This window comes from Aythya fuligula, chromosome 3 (genome assembly GCF_009819795.1).
Source record: "Aythya fuligula isolate bAytFul2 chromosome 3, bAytFul2.pri, whole genome shotgun sequence".
In the NCBI taxonomy this organism is placed as follows: domain Eukaryota; kingdom Metazoa; phylum Chordata; class Aves; order Anseriformes; family Anatidae; genus Aythya; species Aythya fuligula.
In genome coordinates this window covers 70,063,582-70,077,984 of record NC_045561.1, presented here as the reverse complement: position 1 = coordinate 70,077,984, position 14,403 = coordinate 70,063,582, and the positions used below count along the sequence as shown (strand labels likewise).

Here is a 14,403-nt window from a genome sequence, read left to right as displayed (position 1 = left end):
ATTAAAGCTTTAGGGCCAAATCAACAACAGCTGAGGATCCAGCCCATATGGCCCGAGATCTTTAGCTGCGTAAGGGCTGCAGGAATGGGCCCAAATAGCTTTGGTAATTAGCAAATACCGTATAAAATAGATGAAAAGTCTTTGGCACGGAGCGCATATTGGGTAACATCTGAAAATTACTCATGGCATATTAGGATACTTCTTTGGAGAAAAAACTCAATGGCATACAAATAATTTGGGAGGGGCCACTCTATCTGTCACACCGCTATCGACGGGCAAACCGTCTGTTGGACCGACCAGGATTTTATGGTTACCTTCAGGAAGTGCAGTGAAGGGCAGAGGCGACCACCAACCCGTGGGACCTGCCCCTACGAGCTGCTCTACCTCTGCAGGAGCATCCTCGAGGCTGGTGGGGACTCTGTAACCAGGCTGCTGCCCTGCGTGCAGCAGGCTCGCATCTTCAGGAGGCACCACGGGTCACCTTGGTCACCCACAAGCACCCAGGTGACACCCAGGGACTTCTGCAGAAGCAGGCCCGAGCCTGCTGCTACCTACACTCACCCGTTAGCGCACCGTGTAGGACAGCAAACAATAACACCGCAATTCATCGCCCTAGCGGAGCTCTACGAGTTACTCGCACGGATTATGGTAAGCAGCACGCGGAGTGGAATAAATCATTTTTCACATAAACTCCGAGGAATGGCATGTTATGAAATCACTCCTGATACAAATCTAATGAAAATGTAAAACGTTTCGCTGTGGTCTCCTGGGTAGAGTCAAGATCGCATTAAACCCTCGGGAGACAATGGTCAGGGATTTCAATGAGAATCAGGAGACAGTTTTCCCAGGATGAGCTTGTTAACCTGATATAAAGACACGATATTGATTTGATGGCTTTGTCTCTTTCACTGTTTCCCTCCTGGAGCCTATTTTTAATTTAATCACCTTTCATTAATTTACTTAAAAGGCTTTATTCATCAAAACAATATCATTTTTTTAAAAAGCAAATGTTGCTCAAGTGCTGCGGGAGTATAATCCAGCTTGTGGGGTGTCCCAAGCAGCAGAAGAGCCTGTTGACATTGAATTTGCAGAAGTTTTTAAGGAATATTCACAAAGAAAGTCACTCCCCCACCCTGTCTTAAAGTTCCCTGTGAGCGGTTATTAAAGCACTCTTACAGATAAGTCACATCCTAGCAATCTCAGGACACGTGTCAATGACAGGCATCATTTTTAAACGTTCGTGAGGATTTACCTGCTGGTGGCTTTATGAAAGGTGGCGGAATTAATGGGACAATAATAGGTACATTCCCGTGATCCTTTGACCCTGCTGGTGAGTCTGAAAGTCCATTTCCTGTGGCAAGCCCTGGGTAGCTTGTGTTTATATTGTACGGTGAAATAACACTGTCCTCGGGTAATTTTGGTTTTGGCAAAGAATTTTCTGTAAAACACAAAGAACACATTGTACAGTATGACAAATATATTTCTTAGATGCTTTGATACTTTCACCAACCTGCTCATTACATTACTTACCCTAGTACAAGAAGGGTGCACAAAAAATACAGTTACTTTCCCCTTTAACAAATGAGTACTTTCAGCTATTCCTCAAAAATGTTCCCTTTCTTTAAATCAAAGTCAAACTAAAAACAACTATATTAAAAGAAAAAGTGGGATTATTTTGTTGTATATCTCTCTAGCCTGTCCTATTTAATAAATGATTCCATATTCCTGCCCTTTACATGCACTGTTTTCACCTTGATCACACTCAGCATGCTGGGGGCTTCACCAGTGCAAGAAGCATAAACTGAAAAATAAAAGAATTCCTACTTCTTGTCTCAATAATACAATGAGTAGTAAGTAGCGGAAAGGATTTAAATAGAGGAACAAAATATTGAAATCAGAGCAAAGTGTGCATGCAATGATGACAGTCACGATTCTAATTCTTTAATCCCAAAGCACTTCTGGATTTGCATTTGTAGGAATTTCTCTAATGCACCTCAGGTAGCTATGGGGCAGGACTTAACTGTTCTCGTTCTCTCTCCTCCCATCACTCAGAAAAAGAAACACACTTTTTTCTCTCCCACAGACTGCATACATCAAAAATCTCTACCTGGCACAGGTATTCGACATCTTTGTTTGGTACATAAAACATATGATTTGTATCATGTGCCTATAGAAAAAAAAGGACGTTACAGATTTCATTAGGCATAGACTGGAGCCACAAAGCATTCAGTAGAAGATCTGTTTAGGAAAACATAAATAAATGAATCCCATTACTACACAGAAATAAGTTTCTTCAAAGGTGGCTTAACGATACTGCATTCTCAGTGAAATATAAATATTGATCACTAATGTCACTGCTACACAACTAACAAGCTGCAAGCGTTCATTTTTAACACAGTTATTGGTTCACCTTACCTCTAGTTTTTCCACTTTTTTTCTAGCCATTTCTTCTTCAGAGCTGGTCTCTCTGGTATCAGTCCTCACTGCAACACTCAGTGAGTACAATGCTGCTGCTTGCCACCAGAGCCTCAATGCTTCTGCAGTTTTCTCTCTCTACCCCACCTCTGCGAAACCCTTGCTGGGAAAGCCAGGATCCAGCAATGTCCTATACCCCTTTTCCTGCTGACCCTACCTACCTGCTGGGGCTGAGCAGTCAGAAGGCTGCAAGTGAACTGCTCAGAAACCAGGCTGAATCCCATCATTTGCACGGCGAGTAATTTCCTATTACATCATGTGAAGATCCAGCAGTATCCCAAAAAAAAAAACCTCCACCCCTTGAGAACTTGTAAAGTACTTGCAGAACACAGCATATTACAAACATCGCCGAGAAGCCTTTTATGAATGTTCAGGATGTTTCTTGCATGAGTTGTGAATATCCCAGCTCGAAACCTTTTGGGATTTTAGAAAGCCTTGAGCCAAAAGCCTTTGTTTTGAAAGCAAAAGGGTTTCCTTAAATCCACACCGCTATGAAAACGCTCTCTCTTTTTCCAGTGGCGAGCAGTTTATTGGTACTGTAGGAACTTGACTTTCAGCTGACTCACAAAAGGCATTATTTGTGAAGATGTGTTACTAAGTGCCTACCAACAGCAATTTTGTTAAGTGATTTTCCCTGTACCCTATTGGCTTCCTCTTACTAGGAGGCACTCGCAGGTATTTTTATTTAAATCAACCACAAAGCAAGCAGCGGAGCATGCTTCCTAGTCCCCGCCAACTCAGACAGGTTGAGGTATTAATCCTTCTTTGCGTGGACACAGAAACATTAAATCTCATTACCTTTGAGAACAGAAATGTGCTGGCGGCTTTCCCCATCTGCAGAGTAGTTCCTGAATTCAATATCTTCTCCATCTTTCAGTTCAACCTTATCATAACCATACCAGCCAAGGAGCTCATTCATAGTGTTTTCTGCGAAGTTCTGAAAGAGAAAAATCACCTACTTATTTATGTAATCAATAACCATCTGGAATGAAGGGAGGACTACATAAATCGAACGGTATCTTTGCTACACGAGGAAGTGTCAGGTTTGTCCCACCTCCTCAAAGACTAATGTGCATTTCACAAGTCAAGTGTATAAAGTGTAATGCGTTTAAATCTCAGACTGGCACATGTAATTATGACAAAGACTCATACATCTGTAATTTAAAGAAAATGAAAAGGAGAGTTATTTATGCTTTCCTGCTCTGGCATTCAATGTCAGAAATGCTTCACCATACATTCGTCACAAAAATGTGTCTGTGTTACCATAAAATATTTAAGACTGCAGCAGAAATGTAAGATATGAGTAACAGAAAACGACGATTTTTTCAGGCAGCAGTTAATCAATCTCACTGCGCTACAGCCTTTTCAGCTGGAGTAGGTCACCGACACAATTACAGTTCCTGGAGAGATGCACGTGAAGCAAGTGAAATAAAATCGCAGCGAAGACATTTTTCCTCAGAGTTATAAACCCCTGTATATTGAAGGCACTTAAAAACTCTTTACCATGAAGGCATTTTACCACAGCATCTCACATAAAAATCTCTTACGTTTGTTTAAGAAAACCCTTTTTCTGCTTTGCCATCTTTATTTTCAAAACAATTTCCAAGCAGCAGCGTGCTTGCGTTTTATGTTTGTGTGGAAATGCAAAATACAGAATGCGACTGTCATAACTCTCAAACTTCACTAAAAAACATGTCCTCCAGGTCATGTGTCAAAAATATTTCTGTGGAAAATGCTCATTACCGGACCAGGAGATTTAGTGGAGTAAGTCAAGAGCCCTGCAGCCAGGCAATGAAGCTTTGTGAAACTGGATGGTACCACGGAGGCACGGCTTATGGGTTTAGGAAACTCCTGGGGGAAACTGGCTAATGAATTATCGTCACTGCAAAGGTCAGTTTGAAGGAACATGACAAATGAAAAATGAAACGAAAGAGCCACAAACAAAGTCTTTCAGTTCGGTCTCTCTGTGTTTTTATTATTATTATTACTTTAAAACAAATTCCAAACTTGATTTTACCGTAAAATCCTGACATCCGAATAACGATCCTGACTAGCAATCTTCCTGTGAGCCCAGCTATCGGCAGAGAAAAAAGCAGAACACAACACCCATCCAAAACACATGCCGTGTGCCAAACCCACAGGTTGCTACATCTTCTCTACCAACAGCACCAGCTTAGGTTTTGAGTGGGAGCGAGCCTAATGATAGAAACACAGCGATCCTCGAGTCCTTTAAATAAAGAAATAAAATTAATCAGATCCGAATTGCTTCCGAATCCCAAGCTGCAGCAGGCACCCTGCCCCGGACCATCCGAGCCACGCTGCTGCCGGCTCGTTGATCACACGGGATTGCAGAGGGGTTGCTGTCACCCTGGTACAGCAGCTACAAGCAATACACACGGGCAATTTATACTCTACCAGGAGTATCACCTGTGCCACTGTGCTACAAATACACCTTCCAAGAAAAGGAAATCCAAAACAATAACCCCAAAGAGCATCGAGTTTCCCAGTTTTTCCCCTTTCACTTGACCTCCTGCTGGAAGGCTCCATTCTGTGGCTCCTTTGTGCAGCCCCAAATTGCCAGCAGACATCGCACCGCTCCACACCTGCACCCAGTTTCAGCATTACAGCTATGCCAGCCTGTTGCGTCTGAACTATAAGACCACAGCAGTTTGCAACAAAGAGCACACTGCAGTGTAACGTGGCTAATACCTATCCCCATTTCTAAAATACACATTTAAATTCTCACGTCAATGCTGCTGGTCTGTGAGCGTTTTAAATAACACCAGAAATATTCATGATTTTTTTTTCTAAAGGGTTTCTTGTTTATTTATTTTTGTTTTTGAGATGACTTCTCCTCTCTCAGTGCTGAAAATCCTGATGCAATAACCCCATGGGAATCCAGCACTGAAACAACCCGGAGACAGCAAGTGAAAGCTGGCCAGCGCAGCCCACCCAAAATGAGCAGAGGGGATCCGCGAAGTCCCAAAGGAAAGCTCCGCCACCTTCCCTTGCTCTGCCACGTTTCAGCTGTGGAGACGTGGCCCTGGAGATTAATCCAGCAAGGTGTAGGCCAATTGACAAAAGGCAGCCTGACTTAGACTCCATGCAGCCCAATTAACTGAGTAGCTCTAAATTTGCCTCCTGCGGATGCTTTGTGTTTTATTTGCACTGTTGATCAACTCCGGCAATGAATAATTTTTAATTACTTGTCAAGGAATATGTAAGCGAGGCTGTGTATGTTTATTCTTTCCTGCAACAAGCTGCTGTCCCTCTTCAGAGCCTCGTCACAGGGATTGTTGGGCTTGCGGTGGCACAAAGCTTTAGAACCTTTCAAGGCTCATTTTACTGTTCATGTTGAGTGATGCACAGAAATGAACAGTCATAATGAGAAGAAATACATTTGATTTTGAAATTAGTCATAATAGAGACTTGACTCGTACAAAATAAAGAAATTAGCAGGGTCTTTGCTATTAACTTCAATGAGAGTATAATGAGGTCACGTATCAGCAGTAACAGTAGTAAGTATCTTTCTCACACAGTGATTTCTCCACAAGGATGCTTGAATTAAAAAAAAAAAAAAAGTTAAGCCACTCTCCTTCATAGTTTGTCTTACCTATTACAATGATGGTTATCACTCTTAATACTGTTCTCTCAGTGGCTAACACCGGGGCTCCATTACAGAGCACTCTGTACATACAGAACCAGGAAGATGATCGCATCCTTAACAAGCCGATGGTCAAAGCTGAGAAATGTGGGATTTTTTTTTTTCCACACTGACTCCCATGCATAAACAAGCATCCACAGAGCTACAGTATCACCTTCCTTCAGACTCCGGATTAAAATACCCATCCACAGTGATGTCTGACATCTAGATGATGGTCGCACAGGTCAAGTGCTCATTGAGGCTCCTGCCCTGAAGCTGACCACCATCATTTCACTGTTTCCGTACTTTCTCTCTTCTTTCCTTATCACTGGTAGGCCCAGCCTAAGCAGATTCAAGATACAATAACGAGGGGGATGTGTAAAGACCATTGTGGTGCGATGGCAATAATCAAAATACAAACAATGAGGCGAGACAATTTTTCTCTGTATGAATGCGGGGGGGGGGAGGCTCAGTTGTTGGTAAAGTGAAGGAAAGGGAGCAAGACGATCAACACACAACCTGCACCTGCAGAGCTGAAGCTCACTGAAAGATGTACAAGCTTCAAAGGCTTGGTGAAAGGAAGGGTGATGATTGTAACCACGGCGCTTGAGGAAAGCAAGAATGTGGGACCTGACATTGGAGCAGGAGAGCTGAAAGAAGCAGTGATGAAGCATGCTAGAGAGGAACCAGCTCAAGTGAGAGGCGATGGAGATGGACTTGCCAAACCCAGGCCGAACGAGATGTGAAGACAAGCATGGGTGACAGGATGCAGGATGTGCCTGGAGCTGCGATTCCAAGCTTCTGCAGCACCAGGACAGCAAAGGCACCAAGCTAGCCCAAACACAGACCCACTCCCCGAAAGGACGTGGAGGGTTTGCAGGACAGAGACTGCCAACACAGCTCTACATCCCTGCCAGAGGGCTGAAATGCCACAAACAACCAGCATCCCAGGAAAAACCTCACCTATCATCCCCAAATGCCCGCTCAGCCACCACACTGCTCGGCTGGAACCCGGCAGCCCAGATTCACAGGTTTCCCAGGAAAACGACAGCACTGAGCCTCACAATACCCTGCCAGGAGGTCACACGCCAAGCCCCTTTCCTCACCGACAGCGCTTTCTGCCCCCTACCAGGTCCCAAACCACTTATCCCTCCCGCGGGACAATGTGTAATTTGCATGTTTTAGCTGTATGAGCTCTCCATTCTTGTACGTGCAGAAATGCCCTCCCCTTTGGAAGAGCCAGGCTAGCTAACCGACCATTATACTCCTTATTTTGACTTGAATTTGCTTCCTATTCACGGGAAAGGCGAAGAAGAGTGCACTGACTTGCCAGGCTGTGGTTTCTCTCCTTCGCGAGGCTGACTTATATGTGAGGCAGTAAAAATATAATCACACTCGTTTCCGCTTTACCATTCGTTTCGTCGTAACAGTACACCTACGGCTCGATTTTTTTTTACGTCGCAATGCATCATTTTCCCAAATTTTCACTAATTAATAGGCTGTGAAGCTAACCCTTGCTTCTCTTTCCACCCCGCAGCCCTTGCCTTTCCTTCTTCACGAACCCTATCCACAGGGGGCAAGGCCTGGCCTCGCAGCCCCAGGCCTGGCAAAGGCAGAGGCAGGAAGCACGCAGAGGAGCGAGTCTGTCAGACTCATTTTCTTCTAGGTTTTACTGCCGAATGTTTATTTCAGATTTCGGAGGAAGCGCGGTGGCTCCCTTCCATTTCCCTGCACGCACAGCCCCGCCAGGTGCGGAGCCCCACAGATCCGCTCCCCGCCCTCACCGCACTGAGGGAATAAAAATGTGCCCGCGCTCACGGGGCAACCTCCACTCTGTGGTATTTTTTTTGCGTGCTTATGCTGTCGCCATGTTGAACAATATGGTTAGACCCCTGTGCTAACAACAAGACTATTTTGGGGATGTTTTAATTCCCTGTGCCCTACTAGGCGGGCGGGGAAGCCCTCACAGGTAGGCCGGCAGCGCATCTCCCCTCCACAGCCGGCCCACAGAGGGCACTGCAGAAAAACCCGCCCCGGGATCCCAAAACACCACAGCTGATACACCCTGTCTGCTTTTCCACTTTTCACGAGAGCGTTTTTTCGCTTTTCAGGAGAGAAGGGAGGAGTTTCCTTGAAATCTCTTTAGCGTCCGCAGCTCTCTGGCTCGCGGCGAGCGCGGCGCGGCCGTGCCTGTCCCACCGCTTTCCTAATCCTGACGGTAGTGCTTCTCAACGCCAAACGGGGAATATTAGACCGCTAAACTGAAATATCTTCCGATGAGTTTACTATTAAACTGTAACAGATGGGGCTGCCTTAAGCTTCTAGGCATCAGGAATGGAGCCCAATTTTAGATCCGGATTCGTTATTGAGAATATTTATAGATGGTAAACTCCTTGGGCGCACGGAGCAGCCCTGGGAAATGACGGCTTTTCAGCTGACAAGAGACTCTGAACATGTGGAGGCACTGTCTTGTTTGTTCAGGGGAACTTCCCGTACAACCCACTTGCTGCGACATCTCCAAGCGACCCCAGCGCTTTTCATGGGATTTCGGCACACCCGGCCGCTGCCCTCGAGCAGCACTGCTGCCTGGCAGCGGGGTGAAGCACAGGAATAGGTTCAGGGAGGGATGTGAAAGCCTCCAAGAGCACTTTCATCAATAAAACCGTAAAAAAAATACGTTAGTTTTGAAATAGGGCCAGCTTCCCCGATTCTGCTGGCTTTGGGTCTATTGGGCGTCCTGGTATTCACCAGCACGTGAGGAATGACACAACTGAATTTCAGAGCTACTCTGCTCTCCTTCCAAAGTGTGCAATGAGCAAGGCTGCCTCTGGGCAGGGGGAGTGGAAAGCATAATCCCAAGAAGGAATGGGGACTAAATAAAAAAAATACATGAGAAAAAAAAAGAAAGGCTGTCACTGAAGGTCACAAAGAAACAAAACCAGTTGCCCCAAATATATTTTTCATTGAAACGTAATATCAGAAAACTGTGCAGAGTCATGTACTTTTCGCACACAACAATGTATCAAATTAAAATTTCTTATAACCATCGTGTACATTCGGGTAGTGATAACAAAAACGTAACTCAATCTCTGGCACAAGGCAGCAGCGAGCACCGCGAACGCCCGGCCGCGTCCCAAGCGAGCGGTGGCACCACTGCTGGCATAGACCAGGCGCGAGCAGTTGGGCTGTGCGATACTTCTTGAGTAAATACCCGACTATATCGAACAGCAAATCTTGAGGGAAGTCTCCGTGATGAGGTAATTTTATTGCTCATTCATAGCGCCTCGCATTTGCTGTACTTAAAATAGACACTTGTACCAATGGCCTTTTTATTACCCGAAGGGAAAAAAAAAAAAAAAAATCACATCTACACCAGCCCTTTTTCTTTCTGCTAGCAAAGGGAGGCAATTCGATCCAACGTGGGCTGAAACCTGAGTAGGTCACTGTACACCATGATAAAATTCCCTAATCCCTGAGCCAAATTTCCCTGAGGGGGCCCTCCTACTTCTCCTTCACTTTCCAGGCTGACTTTTCCATTCCCTCTCTCGTCTTTTCCTCCCCTTCATCTCTTTCATTTCCCCTACCTTAAAGCCTTGATATCTGATCTGCTGCTGATACTCAGGTTACAGTTTTTACAGCTTAGGCTGTCTATTGCTGTATACATTCCTTTCTTTCTGCTCTGCCGTGATTACTTACCAGAGCTTATTTTACACTGGTCCAGATGAAAGCAGTTCAGATGAAGGGAAACAGCCAGGCTGTTTGAACGTTACAGATACGAACCTACACAAGGGCACATTGTGTTCCCTGTGTCATTTTGCTGCACACATTTTGCACAATGCCACCAATTTGTTACATTATTGTACTCCTCGGGTTTACCAACAGCAACCAGACATCTTAACTCATCAGGAAATAGAAAGTGCAGGATTTTAACTTTCTCGACGAGCCAGAAATCTGTACGGCTGTCCCCCTCACCCCCCTTTCCTTCTAGGATTAGAGCAGCCAAGTGTCCTACTAAAAATGCCGTCTCCCAGCATAATAGCAGCGTTTACACTGTAAGGTGGCCTGCGTTTTGCAGGGGGGTCTGCCATCGGCTGTCTCACCCTCCACCAGAGACCCGACTGGTTCAAAAGGCTGTTTCTATCTGCCTTTAATTACTAACTCGGTTGAAATCTTGAGGTCTATAGCCTTAAGCAGCTACCAATGATTAAAAAAGAGAAATTCTCTACACGAAGGCTAACGCCAGTGCTTAATACCAAAGCATTAGTTTAAAATTGTGTAATTTTTCTCCTTCACACAATGTTGTTTTTGTTTCTTCCTCACCCTTTCAGACAAACATCTGTTATACTGTAGAAGAACAACTATCTCCCAAACCGCTGAGTGTGCCTGCAGCCAAAGTAAACAAAACAAACCCAGAGGATCCAGCACAGTCAGCCTTTATATCCAGCCAGGATAACATTTCACATGTTTTGATTAAAATTAGCTAATTTGTAATCCTAGAACCTATGAAACTTAAAAGCTGCAATCCGTATAGATCGCATTAAGCCATGTTCCGAGGGGCCAGTGCCCCGTGCTGCAGCCCTCCGCAGCCCTCACCACCACGCAGGACCACGACAGCACCGACTCTCGCTCCCCGGCGCCCGTACCCAGCCCCAAAAACAGGCTGTGCCATACACCTCGCAAAGCACAACAAGGCTCCTCAGGGCTTGAAACTCGCCCGGTTTGTTTCCAAAGAGCTGCCACGGCCACGCAGGGCAGCGGCGCCTTGTTTTGTTCGCAGCACCGCTCCTGCTCCCGTCCACATCTCCAGCCCGGGCGCACGGGCAGCACGAGCAAGGCTGCCTGCCTCCAGCAGCAAAGGACACTGCTCCGACACCAGTGTTGTGCAGAGGAGGGGAAGGGGAGGGGATGGTGCATTCCTGCTTCATTTTACAGGGGGAGATGGGCGCTCCGGAAAGCAACGATATTTTCACTAGCCATCATGCATGTCGATACACTCGCCCATATAGTATACACACTACGCGACCGTGTGGTGTTTTCCAGGCAGACCTCCACTTACGACCAGTCTTTTAATAAATGACATATTCGGATTAAATGACAGCAGCCTCATCCCAGAGCCAGGCTTAAGGCTGCTTTAATCACTTCACACGCGCATTGAACAACAAGTTCGCCTCAAGTCTCGCAATGCACCTTTCCCAACTTTGGGGAATCAGCGACGCAAAACAAACACGGAGGTGGCACAGGCATGGAAAAACAGGCGCAGAATAACATAAAATAAAATAATAATAGGACAGGTTAAGCCTGGAGCAGTGACCTCCTGATAAAAGAAACCCCGAAATGTGGTTTAGTGCAATCGCAGCCATCCTAACATCTGGAGCGGCCGCCTCAAGCGCTGCCGCTGAGCACAGCTGGGTTGGCAGCGCTTCCTCGTGAACAGGACAGCCCTGGGACCCCCAAACGGGCTGCCAAAAACCAGACCCTAGGGCTGCCACCCTCCAGCTGCCCTCCGCCGGGTGGGGAGGAGGCAGGAGGGGAGGAAGGGGGTCTCCGTGCCCAAGTGCACGGGAGATGCGCGGCTCAGCCCGCAGCGTTTCACTTTGACAATTTAATTACACAGTTGCAGCTGGCTACTGAAAAAGGGGGAGAAAAGCGGGGTTTCAAGGAGGGCCCCTTCTTTCCTAACTTTAGGGGCTTCCCCCGCTACCTGAGGGGATGGTTATGGGGTGGGGGGGGAGGAAAAAAAAAAAAAAAGGGGGGTGATGACTGGCACCCAAGGAGCTTAAAAGCCCAATGAGGGAGAGTTGTTGTGTTTTTTTTTGTTTTTGTTTTTGTTTTTGTTTTTTTTTAAATAAATAAATCAAAGCTGGTCAATGAACAGGATTTGCAGCCTGTGAATTCGTCTCTGTTTTCAGCCCAGGAGGCGGAGTTGAGACACATTCAGTGCATCCTACGGAAAAAAAAATAAATAAAAAAATAAAAAAATAAAAAAATAAAATGACAAGAGATCCTTTCTTATTCCATTTCCATGCACGGCGGAGAGCAGAGAGAGAGGTGTGGGGGGGGGTGCAGGGGGCCGGGCACCCCCCTTTTGCTTTTCCTTTTCCCCCTTCCCCATCCCGGTCACCTTTACCTTCATCTCCTCGTTGATCTCCCGCTTGACCGGGTGCGCCGGCTTCCTGCTCCTTTTATTTTCGGGCGGTCTCCCTTCTTTCTCCATTTCTGCCATTTTTTGCGCCTACTTGGTGCCGGAGATGAAATGGCTGCTGGTGCTCTGGGGGGGCCGGGAGGGGCTTTGGGGGGGGGGGGGGGGGGTGTAAAAGGGAAAAGAAGGGGAGGGGGGGGGGGGGCGGCTCTCAGTGGCGGCGGCAGCAAGAGGAGGAGGAGGAGGAGGAGGAGGAGGAAGAAGAAGAGGAGGAGGAGGAGGAAGCCCGGGGGGAGCGCGGCGGGCGGGCGGGGGTCGCGGGCGGGTGGCCCGGCGAGTCAGCCATCTTCTGCCTCGCCGCCGGCCTGCATCGGGAGCGCCCAGCCAGGCTGTGGCGGCCGCGGGGAGGGGAGGGGAAGGAGGGGAAGGGAAGGGAAGGAGGGAGGGAGGGAGAGAGGGGAGGAAGGAGGGGAGAGGAGGAGGGGAGGGGAGGGGAGGGAGGGAGGCTGGGCTCGGCACGGCGGAGGCAGGCGGGGCTTGCGTGCACCGAATGGGAGAGGGGAGAGCCGGGGGGCTGGGGAGGGGAAGGGGAGAGGGGGAGGACCCCCGAGGGGAAGGGGCGAGAGGGCAGGGGGCGAGGGAGAGGCGCTGAGGCAGCGCCGTGGTGCTGAAGGGGGGAGTGTGAGTGTGAGTGAGTGTGTGTGAGTGTGTGTGTGTGTGTCTGTGTGTGTTTGGGGGTGCTCAGGGGGAGCTGAGGGGGGAAATGAGGTCTGTCAGGGCACGAGCAGGCTCGCCCCGAAATCCCCGCTTCGCTTCGCCTCTGGAAGCTGAATTCACCCCGCACGCAGCGCTGTCTCCTCTGCCCTGTGCCGAAACCGCCGGAGGGTTTTTGGGGGGCAGAAGTTGGGCAGGACGCCTTGGTGCCTGTGGCGACCGGGGTGCGCCTGGCTCGCTCCGCTTGCCTCTCAGAGGGGTGAGAGGCAGGGAGCGCGTTTCCCCCAGAGGCACTGGGAACTGGAGGGAACTGGGATTTTGCACAGCATCAAGCAGACCTGGGCTGTCCTGGTGTGCATCCATAGCAGTAAGGCCCCAGCTGCTGCAAAGCAGAGGTGCTGCTGCTCCCCTCACAGCCCAAAAAGCATCAGGCAGGAGCTGGGGAAAACAGGTCCAAGAGTTTGTTTTTGCAGAAGAGCCAGGCCCCCAGTGAGCCCTCAGAGGGCTCTGCCACGCTGCAGGGAGTGCTGCACACCCCAGGAGCCTGAGGTCCGGCCTCAGACCCACCAGCAGCAGCCACGAGAAGAGACCGAGGTCTGTCTTCTCTTGCCTGCCACATTTTTCAATACAAGGAGTCCTGAAACTTTTGGAAACTCTCTTGTGACTGGCCCCATAGGTAACTTCCAGTGTATGGTGATTAGTCACGCTGCGCCCCATCACTACCACCACTGCCAGAACCTTGTCTTTATTCTTCTGTTTTTCTTTTTTCTATATTTATTTCTGCATTATTCTATTGCAATTGAATCGGTACAGCTGAGCTCTCGTTGAGCACAACAGATATGCCCAGGATCCCCGTGTGTTCTCTCACATGGCAGGGATGAGACATGCAGCGTGAGGGGAAGTTGCTTATAAACATAACCCCATGCAGCATCGGAGCTTTGTGAAACCTCCAGCTTCGGCAAGAAAGCCAGCCTCAGAAAACTCCTCTGCTTTGAATCACCACCGCCTTGCTGATACACAAAGCCGCTCTAATGAAGAAGGCAAAACAATTTCTTGTTCTAGGGACACATCACTGGTCTCTCTGTAGAGAACTGATAACACGGTTTTAATGAAAATCTTGGACCTCTTGCTAAACAGAATAACCATATTGCCTTAAATGGTTATTGTTTAGCGAAACATCTGAAAACACATAAATGAAACATCTGAAAATGCATAAATGAAACATCTGAAAACACATAATAGACTACTTCTTCGCAACACTTGCTATAGATATTGCAATAAAGCGCTGTTTCGCTGCATAAATTTAACAGACTGGGTTGATAATCTGACAAAAAGATTAACCCTGAACTCCCAGCGCAAACAGATCTTCCTGTGGTGGTGGAAGGGACTTGGTCACTGCAAGCCCAAATGTGCCAATGGTCTTCAGCAGGTT

The 14,403-nt window shown here is 47.6% G+C and overlaps 1 protein-coding gene across 2 annotated transcripts in view; it reads right to left on the bottom strand.

Moving 5' to 3' along the window:
• Positions 1 to 12,399, bottom strand: part of SOBP (sine oculis binding protein homolog) — a 94,130-nt gene extending 81,731 nt beyond the window's left edge. For both annotated transcript variants that reach the window (XM_032185052.1, XM_032185053.1), the window contains exons 1-3: positions 12,246 to 12,399; positions 3,274 to 3,412; positions 1,253 to 1,438 (exon numbers count right to left, since the gene is read on the bottom strand). In XM_032185052.1, the coding sequence (XP_032040943.1) occupies positions 1,253 to 1,438; positions 3,274 to 3,412; positions 12,246 to 12,341 (421 nt within the window). In that variant the 5' untranslated portion in view covers positions 12,342 to 12,399. The remainder of the gene's footprint in view (positions 1 to 1,252; positions 1,439 to 3,273; positions 3,413 to 12,245) is intronic.
• Between the last annotated feature and the right edge of the window lie 2,004 nt (positions 12,400 to 14,403).